The sequence below is a fragment of the Sesamum indicum genome, linkage group LG5 (genome assembly GCF_000512975.1).
Source record: "Sesamum indicum cultivar Zhongzhi No. 13 linkage group LG5, S_indicum_v1.0, whole genome shotgun sequence".
NCBI classification, from domain to species: Eukaryota; Viridiplantae; Streptophyta; class Magnoliopsida; order Lamiales; family Pedaliaceae; genus Sesamum; species Sesamum indicum.
In genome coordinates this window covers 11652806-11675192 of record NC_026149.1, presented here as the reverse complement: position 1 = coordinate 11675192, position 22387 = coordinate 11652806, and the positions used below count along the sequence as shown (strand labels likewise).

General features: G+C 38.1%; 2 protein-coding genes and 1 long non-coding RNA gene across 3 annotated transcripts; all 3 read right to left on the bottom strand.

Annotated features, from left to right (window-relative positions):
- LOC110011978 lies at nucleotides 3773-12378 on the bottom strand. The gene is made up of 3 exons (XM_020693725.1): nucleotides 10867-12378; nucleotides 10283-10784; nucleotides 3773-3923 (listed from the first exon to the last, which is right to left on the bottom strand). The coding sequence occupies exons 1-2, from the start codon at nucleotides 12060-12062 to the stop codon at nucleotides 10469-10471; spliced, it is 1512 nt and encodes a 503-aa protein (XP_020549384.1). The 5' UTR covers nucleotides 12063-12378; the 3' UTR covers nucleotides 3773-3923; nucleotides 10283-10468.
- LOC105162403 lies at nucleotides 12099-13127 on the bottom strand. The gene has a single exon (XM_011080398.1). It carries the CDS (start codon nucleotides 13125-13127, stop codon nucleotides 12099-12101), a length of 1029 nt encoding a protein of 342 aa, XP_011078700.1.
- LOC110011979 lies at nucleotides 13284-14255 on the bottom strand. Its single transcript, XR_002287068.1, has 2 exons — nucleotides 13987-14255; nucleotides 13284-13688 (listed from the first exon to the last, which is right to left on the bottom strand). It is a non-coding gene; the product is annotated as an uncharacterized LOC110011979 (long non-coding RNA).

Below are 22387 nucleotides of genomic sequence, written 5' to 3'. Positions count from 1 at the left end.
ATAAAACCGTACAAAACAGCTAAATTTTGAACGTTCTCAGAATTCGACGAAACTTAACCCAACCGTAGGTCTAGACCCAAGAATTTGTGTGCTTAATTTTGTAAGCGTAATAATACCTACAAGTTAGTGTAAAAGGAAAACAAATTTGCTTTAGTAAAATTGTGCAAAACAACTAACTTTTGAACGTTCTCAGAATTCGACGAAACTTTTACCCAAACGTAGATCTAGACCCAAGCATATGTGTTGTATATTGGCAAAGCATAATAATAACTGCAAGTTAGTATAAAAGGGAAACAAACTTGCTTTAATAAAACTGTGCAAAACAACTATATTTTGAATGTTTTCAGAATTCGATGAAACTTGACCCAAACGTTGGTCTAGACCAAAGGATTTGTGTGGTAAATTTGGTAAGCGTAATAATAACTATAAGTTTGTATAAAAGTAAAACAAACTTATTTTAATAAAACCGTGCAAAATAGCTATATTTTGAACGTTTTTAGAATTCGACGAAACTTGATCCAAGCGTTGGTCTAGACCAAAGAATTTCTGTGGTAAATTTACTAAGCGTAATAATAACTACAAGTTTGTATAAAAGGAAAACAAACTTGCTTTAATAAACCGTGCAAAACAGCTATATTTTGAATATTTTCAGAATTCGACGAAACTTAACCCATATACAAAATTGCTTTATAAAAACCGTGCAAAACAGCTATATTTTGAATGTTTTTAGAATTCGACGAAACTTGACCCAATCGTTGGTCTAGACCAAATAATTTGAGTGGTAAAATTTTCTAAGTGTAATAATAACTACAAGTTTGAATAAAAGGGAAACAAACTTGCTCTTATAAAACCATGCAAAACAGCCAAATATTGAATATTCTATATCCAAACGTTGGTCTAGACCAAAGAATTTGAGTGGTAAATTTTCTAAGTGTAATAATAACTACAAGTTTGAATAAAAGGGAAACAAACTTGCTCTTATAAAACCATGCAAAACAGCTAAATATTGAATATTCTATGAATTTGACGAAACTTGACCCAAACGTTGGTCTAGACCCAAGAATTTGTGTGGTAGATTTGCTAACCGTGATAATAACTACAAGTTTGTATAAATGGGTAACAAACTTGCTATAATAAAATCGTGCAAAACAACTAAATTTTGAACGTTCTCAGAATTCGATGAAACTTGACCCAAATGTCGGTCTAGACCAAACAATTTGTGTGGTAAGTTTGCTAAGCATAATATTTACTACAAGTTTGTATAAACGGGAAACAAACTAGATTTGATAAAACTGTGCAAAACAGCTATATTTTGAACGTTTTCAGAATTCGACGAAACTTGACCCAAACGTTGGTCTACACCAAAGAATTTGTGTGGTAAATTTGCTAAGCATAATAATAACTACAAGTTTGTATTAAAAAGGAAACAAACTTGCTTTAATAAAACTGTGCAAAACAACTATATTTTGAACGTTTTCAGAATTCGACGAAACTTGACCCAAACGTTGGTCTAGACCAAAGGATTTATGTGGTAAATTTGCTAAGCGTAATAATAACTACAAGTTTGTATAAAAGGAAAACAAACTTGTTTTAATAAAAGCGTGCAAAACAGCTATATTTTGAGCGTTTTTAGAATTCGACGAAACTTGATCCAAATGTTGGTCTAGACCAAAGAATTTCTGTGGTAAATTTGCTAAGCGTAATAATAACTACAAGTTTGTATAAAAGGAAAACAAACTTGCTTTAATAAACCGTGCAAAACAGCTATATTTTGAATATTTTCAGAATTCGACGAAACTTAACCCAAACAGCTACTTGCTTTATAAAAATCGTGCAAAATAGCTATATTTTGAACGTTTTTAGAATTCATGTTGGTCTAGACCAAAGAATTTCTGTGGTAAATTTGCTAAGCGTAATAATAACTACAAGTTTGTATAGAATTCGACGAAACTTGATCCAAATGTTGGTGCAGAACAGCTATATTTTGAATATTTTCAGAATTCGACGAAACTTAACCCAAACAGCTATAAAAGGAAAACAAACTTGCTTTAATAAACCGTGCAAAACAGCTATATTTTGAATATTTTCAGAATTCGACGAAACTTAACCCAAACGTTGGTCTAGACCAAAGAATTTTTGTGGTAAATTTGCTAAGGGTAATAATAACTACAAGTTTGTATAAGAGGGAAACAAACTTGTTTTAATAAAACCGTGCAAAACAGCTATATTAGAGGGGCCAGAGGGCTTCAACAATGTAATCTCTATCGCCATACCTGTTCGTGCTTGTGATGGAAGTCCTACACTTGGGTTTTCTACAGTTGATTAACCAGGACGAATTATTTTCCTTCCATTGGAAGTGTGATACAGCCAGGGTTTTTCAGTTGGGATTTGCTGATGATTTGTTGCTATTCTGTCGTGCTGATATGGACTCTATTGGAGTATTTAAGACAGGATTGGATTGCTTTGCTGAATGGTCAGGGCTCAGGCTGAATGTGCAGAAAAGCCATCTTATTATCTCACGTTCAGCACAAGGATTACGCGAAGAGATGCTGACAGCACTCGGGTTTCAAGAGGGAGTCTTAGCGATGAGGTATTTGGGGCTACCTCTATTATCTTCTCGATTAACGATTGCTGATTGTCGTCCATTATTGCTGAAAATTGATAAACGTATTGCGAGTTGGGAGGGTATGGTTATTTCATATGCTGGTAGGGTACAAATTATAAAATCTCTACTCATGTCGCTGAGTTTATATTGGGCTTCGGCGTTCATCCTGCCAAAGAAACACTACAAGAAAAACAGGTATCAGAGACAGAAATTTCCGTCTTTGAAAGTAGGATTTCCGTCTCTAAAGCAAATTAGCGACGGAAAAATCTGTCGCCGAAGTCCGTGGCTGGAAGCCCCGTGGCTAAACTATTAGTGACGGAAACATTCTGTCTCTAATTCTGAGACGGAAAATTCCGTAGCTAATTCCGTCGACAAAGGAGAAGAAAGTTGAAGTGTAATCCGTCTCTGATTTCCGTAGGCAATCCGTCTCTGATTCCGTCGATAAATAAAAGAACTTTCCGTCTCTAATCCGTCTCTAAAGGTAAAGTATTTGTTTGCTATTTTCCGTCTCTAAAACGCAGAAAATGTTCCGTCTCTAAAACATTACAAATTTCCGTCTCTAATTCGGCCTCTAATTTTTCAAATTTTTCGTCTCAAATTCGTCTCTAATTTTTTTTGTTTTTTTTTTTGGATATATTTTTTAATTTCTGTACCCAAATTAATATCCTGGTCATATATCATCAAATACATTCCATCAATACCAAAAATTTGAATTTCCCAAACAAGAACAACAAATATTAACAAAAAAGATACTCATAATACAACAACACTAATATAATTGATGTCATCATTCAAATACTACCAAATAATATCAATGTCTGCACTTACAAGTCAACAAACATAAGTCAAAGTACAACCGAAAGCAACATACACTAAGTCATAAACAACGAATAGAAAAAATAAACTAATTATCTTTCCTGGAATGTTGTTGCTCCTGTTGTCCAGACCCACCAGCAAATTAATGGTTTGTGTATCCCACATCTTGAATTAGTTTTCGAACTAATTCTTGTAGGTCTGCCTCCCTCTTCCGAGCCTCTTCCTCCCTCTTTCGAGCTTCTTCAAGAGCACTTTCAAAAAACTTTCTATTTTCTTCTTCTCGTCTTGAAAATTCCTCCACAGCTTTTATTAACTCATTAATCTTTTGGTCAGATGCTTTAACAGTAGAACTAACTGAACTTGAACTTGTAGATGAGGAGCTACATCCAAATCCATATAAGCGTCCTTTATAAGGACCTCCAGTGATATCATACCAAGTTGAGATATCGAAAGAAGACTGTGAAGAAACATCAGTACAACCCGTTTTTGCAAGGTATTCTTCCTGTAAAAGTACATTAGATACAAAGGAAGTGATTGTGCGTCCAACTCTGAAACTTGACCCAAACGCAGAAACAAAATTTGTAGATCAGTAGGAATACTCAAAAAAATTCTCTCTCTAAAAAAATGCTCTCTTCACTAGCACACACTAACACACCAACAAACGCACACACTAATGCAATGTCCATGCAAACTCCGACCGGTGACTTGGGAGACGGAGAGGACGGTCAGGCCGATGAAGGGGCAGTGGGGGAGAGTGGTGGTTGCCGGCAGAGAGACGGCGGTGGTGGAAATTCGGCAAAAAACCAGATCTCGCGCAAGGAAGATGAAGGGACGGAGTTTTCAAATGTAGCGATTCTCGTCGGTGTTTCGATGGGAAATGGACGGGAAGGAAGCATGGAGGATAGTGGTAACGTTTCTGTGCTGGAAAAACGAAGGTTGAGTGTTGTTACAGGTTCAAAAATGGCGCCGCCATTTTTAGGGTTTTTGGAACCTGAAACGTCGTTGCCTGAAAAGTCGTCGGAATCTGATGTTTTCCAAGGCATCGTTAGGGGTGTAGGAGAATCACCCATGGAGAAAGATGCAACCTTGCAGCTATTGGAAGGAAAAAAAAATTAGGGTTTGGAAGCTCCAAAGGCACCGTCAATGGAGGACGCGATTCTTCTTTGCCGGTGACAGAGTTTAACTTTGAGGAATTTCTGAAGCTAGCCAACCGTGTTGTCGATGGAGATGAAGCCTCCATGGCTGCCCTCAAAAAACTCCAGAAACGATGGAAAGACAAGTATGGTAAGGGCGATTCAAAAATGGAAGCAGCAGCGGCGAAACTTCGCCCGTTATTGCGCTGCTCTGTACCTGTTTCGCTGACCAGAAATCAAACGGGGGAGATCCACCTTCCACCAGAAAATAGGACTGCAGTTCCTGGTTTCGCGAAGAAGACAACAGATCGAGTTTCCGGCGACTGTGCAGCTTGGAAAGCAAACGCGACGATGGACAAACGGGCTGAGGAGAAAGCTGTCGTTTTTCCGGCCAGTTCGCCGGCGAACGGGCTGGATGAAGCTGGTGATGATGTGTCAATGGATGCAGGTGATGTGGCGCTGTGTGGAGGTGATGTGGATGATTACATGGAGGATGACATGTATGATGATGTCACTGATGATGCTGTCAATGATGATGTCATTGCTGATTATGTTGAGATCACTAATGACATCACTACTGATGTCACTCCTGACATCACTGCTGATGTCAATGCTGACATCACACTTGGTCAAAAAGTTGAAAAAACAAGCCTTCTAATTCAACAACCGGTTGCCATTCCTACGGAATTATTTGTCGGGAATATTCCATTACACGCATATTCATCAAGAACAGTTGATGACAAAATTGCCCAAGCATTCAATAACTCAACTCGTAAGACACTTTCCTATATAGCTCCTACGGTACAAAACGGAAAAGTGATTGTGCGTCCAACATTGAAAATTGTTCGGGATGGTTCCAAAAGATGGAAATCTACGGCAGTCGGATACTTTTTGGGGAAAAGGCCGTATTACTACAACTTGAAGGAATATGCGCATTCGGTTTGGCCGGCATTACATGAGGTTACGGCGACAGTAAATGGTTTTTATTTTTTCCAATTCAAAACAGTTATCGACATGGAGGAAGTAATAGAAGGGGGCCCGTGGCTATTCCAAGGACAGCCGATTGTACTGCAAAAGTGGGAACCGGGTATGGCTATGAGAAAGCTTAAGCATACATAGGTGCCCGTCTGGATTAGACTTCGCCACCTTCCAATGGAATATTGGACGACGGAAGGATTGAGTACTGTTGCAAGTGGAGTGGGTAAACCTCTATCCAGATGCGATAACGAGAGCATGCACGAGACTGGACTTCGCTCGTGTTTGCGTGATGATTGATGTTGCACATGAGTTGAAAAAACATATCATTATCATGACACCGGATGAAGAAGGAGGTGAAACACCGTGTAAGGTGGACATTGAATATGAATGGCTCCCCCCAAAATGCACAGGCTGCATTACATTGGGACACACGACGAAGGATTGTTCACTGAACAAAACCCAGAAACAATTGAAGCCACCGGTTACGATATACGTGCCAAAAGTTAACGTCACCACCACTACCGCACCTGAAAAGAGACATGGTGCAAGGAATTCAAAACGTATGAATGCTGCTGTACAAGAACAAGGGGCAGACACCGAGCATGCTGAACACAACATTCCCAAACACAGCGATAAGGGTAAGGTAATAGTTATATATAATGCCTTTGATGCTTTGCATTTAATTGACGACGCAGATAAGCCTACTGGGGGTCCTAACACAAGCAGCCCCGTTAACATTGATCCATGTTGAACATAGCTATGTGGAATGTCCGTGGGCTGAATAAACGAGACCATCAACTCGCGTTGAAGGACCTTGTCTCTGAATACAGGTTACACTTCCTGGGCATTCTCGAAACTCGTGTGTGCTTGAATAATGTTATGCATATTCAATCTTCTTTACTTCCGCAATGGAAATGGTTTGTAGACTATACTTATGTTGGTAATCGTATTTGGTTAGCCTGGGATGAGAATGTTGTTGATGTCCATATATTAGATTTGGGAGATCAGTTTATTCACTATCGGGTTACTAATATGGTTGTCAATGAACCTGTTATTATCACTGTTGTTTATGGTGCATTTGAGGTGATTGACCGACGGAATCTGTGGATTACACTGGGAACACTCGCTCAGCAATGCTCTGATGTCCCGTGGATGGTGGGAGGGGACTTTAACGCAGTACGTGACCTAAACGAGGTATGTGGCATTTCAGGAGACATAAGGATGGCCACTGAAGAATTTAATGCCGGTATTCTAGAGGCGGGGCTCCTTCCACTGCCTTGCAAGGTGAATGGTTCACATGGCATAATTGCAGCTCATCCACGCGGAGTTTATGGAAGCGATTGGACCGAATTCTTATTAATGATCGTTGGTTGGCACGGTTCCCTACCTCATCCTATCACAGCCTCACACCACGGACATCTGACCACTCTCCACTTGTGTTACATGGGGATACACAGCAACATAATGGAGGTATGTTTCGCTTCGACAACTATCTTACCCGATCACCTGAGTTTATCCCCAATGTGCAGAACATTTGGCATCATGAGATTGTTGGTGTACCGATGTTTGCTGTGACACGTAAATTGAAGGCTCTCAAACCAATCTTCAGACTACAGAGGAGAAATAAGGGGGATTTGACACTGAATGTCCAACTAGCCAAAGATTTTCTTGATGAGGCACAACAGTTGGTGAGCTCGGATAGACAAAATGAGCTATATTTACTTTTGGAGCATTGTTGTCGAATCGTTTATGCTAAAGCGGCAAAACTCGAACAAATTATGCTGCAACAGAGAGCCAAGATGCAGTGGATAAAAGAAGGAGACCAATGTTCCCGGGTTTTCTTTCTTAAAATTGCACAGAGACGAGTAATGAGAAGAATCTTACAGATCAATGATGAGAATGGTAACACACACACGGATCTAGGGGAGGTCGCCCATGAGTTTGTCTCATACTATCAGAACCTCTTAGGAGGTACCAGAAGATGGCTGTCAATGGATATTCGTTATCTTAGACCGTGGGAAAGGCACTGTATCACTGATGAGGAAGCTAATCAATTACTCCTTCCACTCCGGCGGATGATGTGAAGCAAGCAGTGTTTGATATTGCTGATGACAAGGCACCGGGACCTGATGGTTACTCGTCAGGGTTTTTCAAAGCGGCTTGGCCTGTGGTGGGGGAAGAAGTTACGAGGGCGGTACTAGAATTCTTTACTATCGGAAAACTTCTGAAGCAGATCAACTCCACGATCTTGGCTCTGATCCCAAAGGTACATACTCCTATGTCGGTTAATGATTTTAGACCAATTTTATGCTGCAATGTTTTATACAAGATCATTGCGAAACTACTTGTCCAAAAAATTAGTGTGCTACTGGACAAGATAGTTAGCCCATGTCAGACAGCTTTTATTCCGGGAAGAAGCATTGGGGACAACATTATGTTAGGCCCAGGATTATTCTCGAGATATAACCAGATGCGCCTACCCCCGAGATGCGCACTCAAAGTGGATATCAGGAAGGCCTATGATACGGTGGAGTGGGACTTCCTGTTAGCAGTTTTGCAGTTGTTCGGGTTTCCACCTACATTTACAAGGTGGATTGAGGAGTGTGTTTCCATAACATCATTCTCGATTGGGCTCAATGGAAAACCTCATGGGTTCTTTTCTGGAGCGAGAGGACTACGATAGGGAGACCCACTTTCTCCTTATCTGTTTGTTCTTGTTATGGAAGCTTTACATCTGGGATTCTTACAACAAATTGAACAGGACGTCCAATTCACTTATCATTGGAAGTGTGAGAGCTCTAAGGTTTTTCAGATGGGATTTGCAGATGACCTCTTCTTATTGTGCAGAGCTGACTTAGACTCCATCAGAGTCTTCAAGGAGGGATTGGACTGGTTTGCGGAGTTGTCAGGTCTTCGGTTGAATGTTCAAAAAACTCACTTAATCATTTCACGTTCGGCTCAAAATTTGAAGGACCAGATGTTGGAGATCTTGGGCTTTCAGGAGGGCCACCTTCCAATGAGGTATCTAGGTCTTCCCTTAATCTCGTCTAGGTCGTCCATCTCTGATTGCCAACCGCTTATCTCAAAAATTGATGCATGTATTAATGGATGGGAAGGGATTTCATTATCATATGCTGGGCGGGTAGAAATCATCAAATCTGTGCTCTCAGCATTGAGTTTATATTGGGCTTCTGCATTCATATTACCTAAGAAAGTCATCAATGAAATCGAGAAGAGGTTGAGGAATTTCCTATGGAAGGGTACGACGTCTAGTGGTTACGCCAAGGTAGCCTGGAAAGATGTGTGTCAACCGATGGATGAGGGGGGACTTGGGTTCAAGGACATCTCCACCTTGAATCGCGCATTAATGAGCAAGAAACTATGTGATGTTATCCAGTGTGACAGGACATCCATATGGGTTCAGTGGCTCTACCAAGAACGATTACGTGAAAGATCGATTTGGACTATCCGTGAACATGGAGGTTCTTGGGGATGGCGGAAAATACTCAGGCTTCGTCCTTTCCTTCGCTCTATCGTGGATTACCAAATTGGAAATGGAGATAGATTCTTTGTTTGGCAGGACCCGTGGCATCACTTGGGTCCACTTATCGAGCGGTTCCCTCAAGGTCCTCGCCATCTTAGACTTGAAGAATCAGCAAAACTCAGGTCGGTGATTTCAGCAAGAGAATGGCAATGGCCTACCATCACAGACTTTGAATGTTTGGAGATCACACATAACCTACCGCTTATTTTTGGAGGTGAGGATCGGGTGGTGTGGAGATGTGACGCAGGGCAACCTACTACTCAGGCCCTCTACCGATTATTTGATCACTCTGAGCCGAAAGTAGGATGGGCTTCACTACTTTTGGGCTCCTTGAAGATTCCTCGTCATTCGTTCATCTTATGGCTCGCAATCCTTGGCAAACTACCTACCACGGACAAATCATGGCTATCTCACTGGGGGGTGTGCATATTGTGCGATGAGAGAGCTACGGAATCTCATCCACATTTATTCTTCCAATGCAGATTTAGTCGTCAGTGCCTTTATGAGATTTCGCAGAAAGATTCACAGAAGGATTCGCTTTCACTGGCCCAATAGAGATTGGGCAACAGATATTGAATGGGCGACACGGAAATGGAGAGGTAAGCACATTATTAATAGCTTACCGTACACTACTTGCATCGTGTGTCTACCACATATGGAGGGAGAGGAACTTGAGGAGATTTGAACATACTGAGCGGATACAGGCCACTTTGAGTACCCTAATCATCGATGACGTCAGGCAGAGGATTCTTAGTGTTGATTTAGCAGCGTCAGTCAGTACACGAGCATTGTATAGATTATGACGTATCCCTTGGGTAGAGGGAGAAACCATTTGATGATCACATGTTGTACTGTACCATTACTCTTTATTAATGAAATTTACATTTACCAAAATACTCCAATTCTATAATTTCTTTCAAAATTCCATAATAATCCACTTCATATTCATTGTAGGTACCCCCCAAAACACATACACCATAATTTGATGTTGCTTTAGAATGCCCGTACTCCAAAGTGTGGAACTTGAATCCATTCACAAAGTATCCTTTATAGCAAGAAACACGTCGACTGGGACCATAAGCCAACTTTTTTATGAGGTCGTCAACTTCGTTACGGGTATCTCGAATATAAGAAAAAAAAATTATAAAATAACATAATTTTCAATATGGTAATATATACATTGTTAGAAAGTAATCCATTACTTACATGAGCAAGTAGCCACCGAGAAAAATTTGTGTCCCGCAATGTTTCAAGTTCCATATCAGTTATTCTTGGAAATTGTTTTCTATTTTCTTCATCAAATTTCCTACAGAATTTGTGATGATCATATGTTAATTATAGACACAAGTCATAAGAAACATTTGTGAGGACATAATGCATGAGTTAGATCACTCACTGCAAGAATGGATCAATCTTCTCATAATTCATCAAGACATATCTATGTGCAGCCTTCATCTCATCCTCATCCAGATATCTAACTGCAATTCTAAAACCAAGTGGTCGTCCAGGATGTGTAGAAAATAGACTTTCACAAGAATCTATCATTCCTCCATCATCATTTCGTGGAACCTGATTTAATTTGGATTTTACATGTGGTTCAAAATATGAAGAGCAAAATGTTGAGACTTCTTCAATCATATACGCTTCAACAATTGATGCTTCAACTCGAGCTCGATTTCCAACCTTTTTCTTCAAATGGTATAGAAACCTAAAATTTGTTAAACTTTTAATTTACACAAGATAACTTATATTTTCTAATTATATAAGATAATTGAACTTAAAAAAATTACCTCTCAAATGGACACATCCATCGATACTGTACAGGTCCACCAACCTTAGCTTCATACGCAAGGTGAACTGGTAGATGTTCCATAGAATCAAATAAGCTTGGGGGAAAATTTTTCTCAAACTTACACAATATCTCAACAATGTCCTTCTCAAGTTTTTGCATGTGCTCCACACGCAATATAGTTGCGCATAGATCCTTAAAGAAACTGCTGAGTTCAGTCAGTGCTTCCCAAATAGGTTTCGATAGTAGATCTCTAAATGCAATTGGGAGTAATTTTTGCATGAACAAATGACAGTCATGACTCTTCATTCCATAAAATTTGCATTCCTCTTCATTCACACAACGAGCAATGTTTGAGGAATACCCATTAGGTAACTTTAATGATTTTACCCAAGAGCACAATTTTTTCTTCTGTGTTTTAGTTAAAGTATATGGTGCCTTGGGTTTGTAGATTTTTCCATTTGCACCTTCAAACAAATGCATCTCAGTACGACTACAATACAACTCCAAATCTTTTCGAGATCTGACATTATCTTTTGTTTTATCTTTAACGTCCATAATGGTGTTAAAGATATTATCAAAGACGTTTTTTTCGATATGCATGACATCCAGATTATGTCGGATAAGATTTGTGTGCCAATATGGTAACTCCCAGAATATGCTCCTTTTAACCCAATTATGTGTCCTGCCAAATCCATCAATTGGGTGTGTACCACCTGGTAGTTTTCCAAAGATGGTTTCAGGAAGCTTATCCACCCTTTGTCGCATGTCTTCTCCAGTTAAGCGCATAGGTGGAGAATCATTTTCATATTTTCCCTTCCGAAACATGTAGGCTTGTCTTCTATAAGGATGGTCAGGAGGCAAGAACTGAAGATGACAATCAAACCAACATGCCTTCCTTCCATAACGAAGTCTGAAAGATTTTGTCATTTCCATATAATAAGGACATGCCAACAACCCATGAGTGCTCCATCCAAATACCATCGCATTTGCAGGGAAATCACTGATCGTCCATAAAAGAGCAGCTCTCATGTTGAAATTTTGTTTTTTGCACACGTCATAAGCTTGCACCCCAATTGTCCATAATATTTTCAACTCATCTATTAATGGACGTAAAAATATATCAAGATTTTTTCCTAGACTTTTTGGGCCCGGTATAACCATATTCAGGAATAAGAAAGGCTTTTGCATGCACATCAATGGGGGAAGATTATATACAGCAATAATAACAGGCTAACAACTATAAGGAGTAATAGAATTCCCAAATGGACTGAAACCATCTGTGCATAACCCAAGGCGCACATTTCGTGCATTTGAGGCAAATGATGGATGAGTGCGATCGAAATGTTTCCATGCCTCTCCATGAGATGGATGTGCCATACTTTCCTGGCTCGAAGGATTATTTGCATGCCATGTCATGTGCTCACAGGTGTAGTTAGATGCATATAGCCTTTTGAGCCTAGGTATCAAAGGCAAATAACGCAACACCTTGAAAGGTACTTTTTTCCGTGATCCTGCCTTGATTGGCTTATGTCGAGGATGATAACATATAGGGCATTCTTGAAGGCCATTGTTCTCTTTGTAATACAATACACAATTGTTTACACAAGAATCAATTTTTTCGTAACCTAGACCAAGTTTACCTAGGTGTTTTTTGGTCGTGTAGAAGTTATCTGGCAACTTTTCATCTTCAGGCAGCATGCTTTTAATTGTTGACACAAGTCGATCATAGCAAGCTTCAGGTAAATTGTACTCTGATTTGATACTTAATAGTTGCGCCACAACAGAGAGTTTTGTGTGATTTTTGCAGCCATCCCATAATGGTTTGTCAGCATCTTTTAATAAGTTAAAAAACTTTTGTGCTTCTGGATTAGGCAATTGTTCAGCACACGTGAAGTTTGAGCTGAACTCATGGCCTATTGCATCCATCACCATTGTTCTATAACGAGACGTTTCTACCTGAGGAGCGGTTGAAGAACCCCCCACATCATCTCTTATGTTCAAGGATTCACCATGTGCGTACCAGATATTATAACCCCGAGTAAATCCATTTTTTACTATGTGTAAATGCGCATCACTTCGATTCAAAAATCTTATGTTGCCGCATTTACAGCATGGACATTTGATTTGTCCATTATTCAGAAATCGTGGATTATTAAAGGCAAAGTTCAAGAACTCCTGATCAACCCTTGTTACGAATTCATCTAAAAGAAACCCATTATCATCCAAGCGCCTCCACATCCAACTATGGTCAATATTCATTAGTCTGCAATTTTTAGAGAAAGGAGGCTAGATGAATTAACCATTATTTTGAAGATCAAGATTTTTTTTCTACTGATATAAGAAATAGGAATAAATGATCTCAGATTAGGCCTAATTATAACATTTAAATACATGTGTATTAAAGTATCTCAATCTTAATGAAGAATAAGATAGTCATTTAATGAAAGGTTTTATCATCATCAGTTCTAGATCTTCTTCACCAATTGCCCCACATACAGAAAAATGCAATCAAGAAACTCACAGGCCAACCCATCAACTAAATGGCCACCACGTTTCAGCATAAACCCCCAAAAACTATATTAGCTTAAGCTCAGAATTCACAGCAATTCGCTCCAACAACTAAAATAGGAAAGAAAAGAACGCTTAGAACCAAAAGAAATTGTATTCAAGAAATTTGCAAGTCGAAAAACTAAAAAAAGAACAAACTTTCCAGCTCTCTTCAGATCTTAGTATCACACAACCCGCGAACCAACACTGGTAATAAAGTTTCAGCCCAAAGCTTGCAGCACCAAGATTCTTCAACAAGCAAAAACCTGGCAACTAAAAACCGATTTTTCCTTAACGAAATTCAACTGTTTTGCCTCAAAATTAAGCATATACTAAGCCATTTATCCACTCAACCAGCACAAAGAGTGTTGTACTCCAGCTCCAAGCACAGATTTTCACACAAGACTAGAATTTTTCAGAAATTGCAGAAATTTTCCAGAAATTCCAGAAATTACAACATTAGATACAAAAATTTTCAAAAATTTTGCTAAAAACAAGATGCTAAAAACACATCCAAACCCAAAAAAAAAAAAGAAGAATAAGTAAAATGCAACAAAGAAATAAGGATTACCTGGAGAATCCGTACTCGTCGCCTTCCTCGTTGCCGATTTACCGTCCTTGTTCCCGTGAGTTTGGGGCTAGGGTTCTAAGAGATGGGTTTGTAGAAAAAATGAGAGGAGAAAGATGGAAGCCGTACTCGTCCCCGTCCTCGTTGTCGACCTGCTGTCCTTGTTGCCGTGAGTTTGGAGTTAGGGTTCTACGAGATGGATTTGGGGAAGAAATGAGAGAGGAGAAGGAATGGAAAAGAAACACAAGTGAGAAAGAAGGAGGAAGAAAAACGATAACAAGAGAGAGAAAGAGATGACTTTTTGATTTTTGACTTTTTGTATAATAATAATAATAATTATTATAATTATTATTATTATTATTACTGTTATTATTATTAGTATTTGTATTATTATTATTGTTACTATTATTATTATTATTGTTAGTATTACTATAAATTATTATTATTATTGTTATTATATTATTATTGTTGTTGTTATTATTATTATTGTTAGTATTATTATTATTATTATTATTATTATTATTATTATTATTATTATTATTATTTTAAATCATGAGATCGAATCATAAAATTTTTACATAGATATAGTTGAAATTAATATATGTTCACAATCTGCAAAATTTATATATTTATAAATGTTAGTATAACATTGATATAACTATCATCATATATTGTTGAACAACATAGATTAATCGGGCCATCAAAATTTAGATCAGACCGTTAGATATGATAAAACTTACAAAAAAATACATTTGGTAAAGTTTTAGACTTATTGGATATACGGATGTCGAGATATCGTACTCAAAACATAAGAGTAAACATTCAAGACAGTGTATCGTTGAATCAGACCATGTGATTTTAAATCATACCGCCCGATATGATCTAATGGACATAGTCTTGTATATATTTAAATTTCGTATGAATCAGGTGCCCGAATTTTAAGATATCGTAATTATTGATTAAACTTTTTAATCTCATTATATAAAATAAAATAATAATTAGAATTATTCAACTATCATCATCATCATCATTATTATTGTTGTTGTTATTATTATTATTATTATTATTATTATTATTTTTAGATTAATTCATAGGAATTACTAAATTTTGACATAAATTTATAAATAATAAAAAATTATAAATGAATTACTTGTCAATTTAAGAAAAATAAAAAGTTTACTTTTAGTTTTATTATTATCCAAATATGATATTGATTAATAATCACAATATTATTATTCTCCAAATATGATATTGATTAATAATTATAATATATGGTCAATTTTGATTATAAAATTTATCAAATATTAAATATATGGTCAATTTTGATTATAAAATTTATCAAATATTAAATATAAAATAATATATATAAAAAATTCAAAATAAAAATATATATAAAAAAATTAAAAAAATTAATAAAAAGTTTACTTTTAGTTTTATTGTAATTAATTAAAACTAAAAATACATTATAATTATACAAATATATATATTATCATGTCATATAATTACAACTTAATTATTATTACATAAATAAAAAAATTCTTATTTTTGTGTTTTAATATTTTAATAAATTAAAAAATTCCTATTTAGACCATGAGAGACGGAAATTTCCGTGCTAAATTAAAGAAAAAATTAGCTACGGAAACAGAGACGGAAATAACCAATTCTCAGCCATCTCGGTTTTTAAGCAATCATTTAACAGTATCAGAGACGGAAATAGAGACGAAATTTAGTGAAATTATAAATCCGTCTCTAAATCCGTCTCTAAAATAAAAGTTATTAATAATTTATCATAAATAAGAGTTCCATCTCTAAATCCGTCTCTGATAAAGACGGATTTTGTTCCGTCTCTAAATTTTGGTATCTGATACCCTGTTTTCTTGTAGTGAAAGTTACTAACGAAATTGAGAAGAGACTGCGTACTTCTTGTGCACGGGGGACAACAACCAGTGGTTATGCCAAGGTAGCCTGGAGAGATCTATGCCAGCCAAAGGATGAGGGAGGATTAGGATTCATGGATATTTCGATCTTGAATCGTGCATTAATGACTAAGAAACTCTGTGATATCATCTGGTGCGATAGGACCTCGATTTGGGTCGAGTGGCTATACAAGGGTCGATTACGAAACACATCCATCTGGACGATTCAATTGCATGGGGGTTCATGGGGTTGACGGAAAATCCTCCGTCTACGGGTTTTTCTCCGACCTATGGTGCAATATCATATCGGAGATGGGAAGAGATTCGATGAAACTTGACATAAATATCGGTCTAGATCAAAGAATTTATATGGTAAATTTGCTAAGGGTAATAATGACTACAAGTTTGTATAAAAGGGAAACAAACTTGCTTTAATAAAACCGTGCAAAACAGCTATATTTTGAACGTTGTCAGAATTCGACGAAACCTGACCCAGACGTTGGTCTAGACCAAAGAATTTGTGCGGTAAATTTGCTAAGCGTAATAATAACTACAAAAAATTTGTATAAAAGGGAAACAAACTTGCTCTTACAAAACCGTGCAAAACAGCTAAATATTGAACTTTCTATGAATTCGACGAAACTTGACCCAAATGTTGGTCTAGACCCAAGAATTTGTGTGGTAAATTTGCTAAGCATGATAATAACTACAAGTTTGTATAAATGGGTAACAGACTTGCTCTAAGAAAACCGTGCAAAACAACTAAATCTTGAACGTTCTCAGAATTCGACGAAATTTGACCCAAATGTCGGTCTAGACCAAAGAATTTATGTGGTAAATTTGCTATGGGTAATAATAACTACAAGTTTGTATAAAAGGGAAACAAACTTGCTTTAATAAAATCGTGCAAAACATCTATATTTTGAACGTTCTCAGAATTCGACGAAACTTGACACAAACGTTGGTCTAGACCCAAGAATATTTGTGTGTAAATTTGCTAAGCGTAATAATAAGTACAAGTTTGTATAAGAGGGAAACAAACTTGTTTTAATAAAACCGTACAAAACAGCTATATTTTGAACGTTTTCAGAATTCGACGAAACTTGACCCAAACGTTGGTCTAAATCAAAGAATTTGTGTGGTAAATTTGCTAAGGATAATAATAACTACAAATTTGTATAAAAGGGAAACAAACTTGCTTTAATAAAACCGTGCAAAACAGCTATATTTTGAACGTTCTCAGAATTCGACGAAACTTGACCCAAACGTTGGTCTAGACCAAAAAATTTGTGTGGTAAATTTGCTAAGCGTAATAATAACTACAAGTTTGTATAAGAGGGAGACAAACTTGTTTTAATAAAACCGTGCAAAACAGCTATATTTTGAACGTTTTTAGAATTCGACGAAACTTGACCCAAACGTTGGTCTAAAAACCGTGCAAAACAGCTATATTTTGAACGTTTTTAGAATTCGACGAAACTTGACCCAAACGTTGGTCTAAACCAAAGAATTTGTGTGGTAAATCTGCTAATAGTAATAATAACTACAAGTTTGTATAAAAGGAAAACAAACTTCGGGAAAGGTAAGTTGCATTAAGTAAAAATAAAGAAAGAAAATAAAACAATTCGATCAACCAGCGGTGTTTCCCTTGACAGGCCAAGGGACACGCCTCAGTCTGTGTTTCCCTTGACAGGCCAAGGGACACGCCTCAGTCTAAATAAAGCACGTGTACTGATCTATCTAGGCAAAATGATGCTATGCATTCGCTGTCTAGTATCCTCGACTATTACTAACGCTATGGTGGTAGGTGTTCATTCCGTGTGTTGAAGTTGTCTGAGATTGCTCTCCTTCCAAATGAGGTTAACACATGATGTAATGTCTGTATTTCAGTCTCCGGTCTCAGTATATGACCACAAGGTGTATCTTCTGCATCATCTAGCAATTAGAGCATCAAACCTATTATACACGACAATTGCCTTACCCTTTTCCTCACGACTCAACCTTCTTTCACGAGGACGCTTTCGTCCCTCTCTTTGGTTGTCCTCCTCTTGGGTCGGCGGCTCATGCTCTCGTTCCTTTCGCTGGTTGTCCACCCCTTGAGTCGGCGGTATTCTCTCTTGGTTTTCCCCGTGAGGAAGCTCTCGTCCCTCTCTCTGTTTGTCCATCCCTTGAGTCGGCTGCATGGGTGGTGGCCTTGCAGGTATCGTTTTAGGAACATAGACAAAGACTGGTGGTTTAGCTGGGTTGGACGGCTTGGTGAACGCACAACCTGTATATTTAGGAGGTAGCCACTCATATTCAACCTGTACATTCCCCTATGTCCATTGGTGACTTTCGACCTATTTCTTGTTGCAATGTCCTCTACAAGATTATTGCCAAACTTATAGTCAAAAGATTGAGTGTGGTATTGGACAAAGTCATTAGCCCTTGCCAAGCAGCATTCGTTCCTGGCAGAAGTGTCGGAGACAATATCATGCTAGCTCAGGAAATTTTCTCGGGATATAATCAGTCACGCCTACCTCCCAGATGTGCACACCACACCATCCTTCTTAGTGAGATTGAATGGAAAGCCACATGGATTCTTTTCGGGTGCAAGAGGACTTCGACAGGGGGATCCTCTATCGCCGTACCTTTTTGTCCTCGTCATGGAGGTGTTACACTTGGGATACCTACAGATGATTGACTAGGATGGGCACTTTTCTTTTCATTGGAAGTGTGATTCAGCTCAGATTTTTCAGCTGGGATTTGCTGATGACTTGTTGTTATTCTGCCGTGCGGATGTGGACTCTATTGGGGTCCTTAAGAGAGGGCTGGATCGATTTGCCGTTTGGTCGGGCCTTCGACTGAACATGCAGAAAAGTCATCTTATTATCTCGCGGTCAGCACATGGTTTACGTGAGGAGATGCTGGAAGCACTTGGATTCCAGGAGGGACTCTTGCCACTGAGGTACTTAGGTCTACCTTTATTAGCCACCAGATTAACTATTGCTGATTGTCAACCATTATTGGTGAAAATTGATAAACGTATTACTGGTTGGGAGGGTATGGCGCTTTCATATGCCGGTAGGGTACAAATTATTAAATCTGTACTCATGTCGTTGAGCTTAATTGGGCTTCAGCGTTCATTTTACCAAAGAGAGTTACGAACGAAATTGAGAAGAGGCTGCGAAACTTCTTATGGAAGGGCTCAACAAATAGTGGCTATGCTAAGGTAGCATGGAAAGAATTGTGTAGGCCGATGGACGAGGGAGGTCTTGGGTTCAAGGACATTACTACCTTGAATCGAACCTTAATGACTAAGAAACTCTGTGATATCATTCAGTGTGATCGAACCTCTATTTGGGTTGAATGGCTATACCATGACCGGTTACGAGACACTTCCATATGGACAATACAAGAGCATGGAGGTTCATGGAGTTGGAGGAAACTCCTACGACTGCGGATTTTTCTTCGCCCTATGGTGGACTACCAAATCGGAGATGGGCGGAAATTTCACCTTTGGCATGACCCGTGGCATTACCTCGGACCTCTTATTGAGACATTTCCACGTGGACCGAGGCTCCTTGGACTTGAGGAATCAGCAAAGCTCAGCACGGTGATTAGTGGAGGAGAATGGCAGTGGCCGCTTATTACGGATTTCGAGTGCTTGGAGATCACACATGTATTACCCACAATCCGTGGAGGAGATGACCGGACCGTATGGAGATTTGATCAGGGGCAACCCACAACACAGGCTCTCTACAGTTTATTTGATCCCCCAGGACCGAAAGTAGGTTGGGCTTCACTACTTTCGGGCTCGCTAAAGATTCCACGTCACTTATTCATCCTATGGCTTGCTATTCTTGGCAAGCTGCCTACGACAGACAAACCATGGTTATCTCACTTTGGCGATTGCATACTTTGTAACGAGGGGGCAACAGAGACACATTCACACCTCTTCTTCCAGTGCAGATTTAGCCAACAGTGTCTCACAGCAATCCGGAGAAAGATAAGATTTCACTGGCCCAATAGAGACTGGGCGAAACACATTGAGTGGGCTTCTCGTAGATGGAGGGGTAAGCACATCATCAACATAGCTTATCGAGCACTACTAGCATCTTCTGTTTACCACATTTGGAGGGAGAGAAACCTGAGACGTTTTGAGCAAAGAGAGAGGACTCCGAGCACCATGGCGCTATTGATAGTTGATGATGTCAGGCAACGGATCATAAGTATTTCATTAGCTAGTTCTGTCAGTACACGAGCTTTGTATAGACTATGGCGTATCCCTTGGCCTGTCGAGGGAGAAACCACCTGATGATCACTTTGTTGTACTGTACCATTTTTTACTTAATGAAAATTACATTTACCCAAAAAAAAAAAAAAATTGCATGGTATTTCTCCTCCTTCCTCTTTAGGCATCATGATAATAATATGCTTTAGTAAGTTGGAACTCACATCTAGCATCACGCATACACGCGCGAAGTCCAATCTCGTGCATGCTCTCGTGATCGCATCCGGATATAGGGGTCTGCCTATTCCACTCGCCACCGTGCTAAGACCTTCAACCGTCCACAGTTCAACCGGCAAATATCTCAATCTTATCCAAACTGGGACTTGTGTATGTTTGAGTTTTCGCATTGCCATTCCCGGTTCCCACTTTTGGAGTACAATCGGTTGCCCCTGGAACAACCACGGTCCTCCTTCAATTGCTTCTTCCATATATGCAATTGTCTTGAATTGGAAGAAGTAAAATCCATTTGAGGTGGCCTTAACCTCCCGTAAACCAAGCCAAGCTGACAAGGCGAACTTTTGGACATGATAAAAATATGGTCTCTTTCCCAGAAAGTAACCAACCGCAATGGATTCCCATCGCCTAGCTCCATTTTGTATAGATTCTATCGTACGTCGGACAATAATTTCATCATTTTGTATTGTAGGGGGGACGAATGAGAGAGTCTTACAAGATGAATTGTTGAACGATAAAACCGTGCAAAACAGCTAAATTTTGAACGTTCTCAGAATTCGACAAAACCTGACCCAAACGTTGGACTAGACCCAAGAATTTGTGTGGTAAATTTGCTAAGCGTAATAATAACTACAAGTTTGTATAAAAGGGAAACAAACTTGCTTTAATAAAACCGTGCAAAACAGCTAAATATTGAACTTTCTATGAATTCGACTAAACTTGACCCAAATGTTGGTCTAGACCCAAGAATTTGTGTGGTAAATTTGTTAAGCATGATAATAACTACAAGTTTGTATAAATGGGTAACAAACTTGCTCTAAGAAAACCGTGCAAAACAACTAAATTTTGAACGTTCTCAGAATTCGATGAAACTTGACCCAAATGTTGGTTTAGACCAAAGAATTTGTGTGGTAAATTTGCTAAGTGTAATAATAACTACAAGTTTGTATAAAGGGAAACAAATTTGCTTTAATAAAACCGTGCAAAACAGCTATATTTTGAATGTTTTCAGAATTCGACGAAACTTGACCCAAATGTTTGTCTAGACAAAAGAATTTGTGAGGTAAATTTGCTAAGTATAATAATAACTACAAGTTTGTATTAAAAGGAAACAAACTTGCTCGAATAAAACCTTGATAAACAGCCAAATTTTGAACGTTCTCATAATTCAACGAAACTTGACCCAAATGTTGGTCTGGAACCAAGAATTTGTGTGGTAAATTTGCTAATCATAATAATAACTACAACTTTTTATAAAAGGAAAACAAACTTGCATTAGTAAAACGGTGCAAAACAGCTAAAATTTGAACGATCTTAGAATTCAACGAAACTTGACCCAAACATTGGTCTAGACCAAAGAATTTGTGTGGTAAATTTTCTAATCGTAATAATAACTACAAGTTTGTATAAAGGGAAACAAACTTGCTTTAATAAAATCGTGCAAAACAGCTAAATTTCCAACATTCTCAGAATTCGACGAAACTTGACCCAAACATTGGTCTACACCCAAGAATTTATTTGGTAAACGTAATAATAACTACAAGTTTGTATAAAAGAGAAACAAACATGCTCTAATAAAACCGTGCAAAACAGCAAAATTTTGAACGTTTTCAGAATTCGACGAAACTTGACCCAAATGTTGGTCTAGACCCAAGAATCTATGAGGAAAATTTGATAAGCGTAATAATAATTACAAGTTTATATAAAAGGGAAATAAACTTGCTTTAATAACACGGTGCAAAACCGCTAAATTTTAAACGTTATCAGAATTTGACGAAACCTGACCCAAATGTTGGTATAGACCCAAGAATCTGTGTGGTGAATTTGCTAAGCGTAATAATAACTACAAGTTTGTATAAAAGGAAAACAAAGTTAGTTTAATAAAATCGTGCAAAACAGCTAAATTTTGAACGTTCTAATAATTCGACGAAACTTGACCTAACCGTTGGTCTAGACCCAAGAATTTGTATGGTTAATTTGCTAAGCATACTAATAACTACATGTTTGTATAAAAGGGAAACAAACTTGCTCTAATAGGACG

Bases quoted from the DNA above. Each gene is read 5' to 3' on its own strand.
- LOC110011978 (XM_020693725.1), bottom strand. From the start codon at position 12,062: ATGTGCATGCAAAAGCCTTTCTTATTCCTGAATATGGTTATACCGGGC. The intron at 10,785-10,866 runs GTAATTTTTTTA...AACAAATTTTAG, and splicing joins TGGATGTGTCCATTTGAGAG to GTTTCTATACCATTTGAAGA.
- LOC105162403 (XM_011080398.1), bottom strand. From the start codon at position 13,127: ATGAATATTGACCATAGTTGGATGTGGAGGCGCTTGGATGATAATGGG.